The 1141-nt window shown below is 56.4% G+C and overlaps 1 protein-coding gene across 1 annotated transcript in view; it reads left to right on the forward strand.

Moving 5' to 3' along the window:
* Positions 1-732: 732 nt before the first annotated feature.
* Positions 733-1141, forward strand: part of ATP1B3 (ATPase Na+/K+ transporting subunit beta 3) — a 44242-nt gene continuing 43833 nt past the window's right edge. Inside the window, exon 1 of the mRNA XM_024769096.1 lies at positions 733-1098. Coding sequence (XP_024624864.1) covers positions 990-1098 — 109 coding nt within the window. The 5' untranslated portion in view covers positions 733-989. The remainder of the gene's footprint in view (positions 1099-1141) is intronic.

Below are 1141 nucleotides of genomic sequence, written 5' to 3' on the forward strand. Positions count from 1 at the left end.
AGCCGCGAACAGTATTTAGGCATCAAGACTAAACGAAGAATTGATTTCCTGTAAAGAGTCTGAGTGTTTGAGAAAAAGCAGGTCTTGCGGTTGACAGGAAACTCAGGAAAGCATGTGTATTGATTTCATTGATCAATTAAATCTGGGGAAAACTATACTGCATTTAGTTAATACTGGCATGTTTAGGATGAAATTCCCATTGACCCAAGAATCCTAGTTGACTCCTTCAAAAGAGCGAAGTCAGGGCATTCTCTGAGCGAAGGTATGTAATACACCGTACACCCTCACGAGATACTACAGCGGATTATCTTTTAGTCACGTCATAGAGCCCAGAGGAAAACGCCTGGAAACGGTTTGGGGAGACGGTGGTGAAGTCCCGTCCTCGGTGGACTGGAGTCGTTTCCGCTCTCTGCTAGTCCCGCGCCGCCGCAGGCTAGGAAGCGAGGGGACTCCGGATCCCGGTTGCCCGCAGCATCTCCCCAGAGTTCTTCTGAAAAACCAGCGGGTTAGGGATGCTCATCTTTTTCTTGTCATTATAAATCTGCTTCTTATTAAGCTCTCATGATTTTTTAAGTTGCTATGCGTAGTTTTTGCTTTTTCTTCTTGCCGGGAAGAGGGAGCGCCGAGCGTCCCGGAGCCAAGCCGGGTACCACCGAGCGGGGCCGTGGCCGTGGGCGGGGCGTCTTCACAGCTTCCAGCTGCGCCCCGCCGCCGGCTGGAGGCGGTAGCGGCGGCGGCGGGGCCTGAACGGCGCGGGGATTGGTTGCGGAGGGCGGAGACGTCAGGCTCCCGCGGCCGGAGCGGTGGTCCGGCTAGGCGCGGCGCAGCGCAGTCGGGTCGAGCGCTCACCACAGAGAGGAGGTTTCCTAGGCCGTCCCGCCTTCTGCCGCCGTCGCCGGGCTGCGCCGCTCGAGCCCGGACGCGCCTCTGCGCTCCTCGCCGCTTCCACCCCCGCGGCCGCCGCTCCCCTCGACGTCCGCACACACACCATGACGAAGAAAGAGAAGAAGTCCTTCAACCAGAGCCTGGCCGAGTGGAAGCTCTTCATCTACAACACGACTACCGGAGAGTTCCTGGAGCCCACCGCCAAGAGCTGGGGTTTGATCTTGCTCTTCTACGTAGTTCTTTTTTTTTTTTTTTT

This window comes from Neophocaena asiaeorientalis, unplaced genomic scaffold (assembly GCF_003031525.2).
Source record: "Neophocaena asiaeorientalis asiaeorientalis breed wild unplaced genomic scaffold, Neophocaena_asiaeorientalis_V1.1 scaffold118, whole genome shotgun sequence".
NCBI classification, from domain to species: Eukaryota; Metazoa; Chordata; class Mammalia; order Artiodactyla; family Phocoenidae; genus Neophocaena; species Neophocaena asiaeorientalis.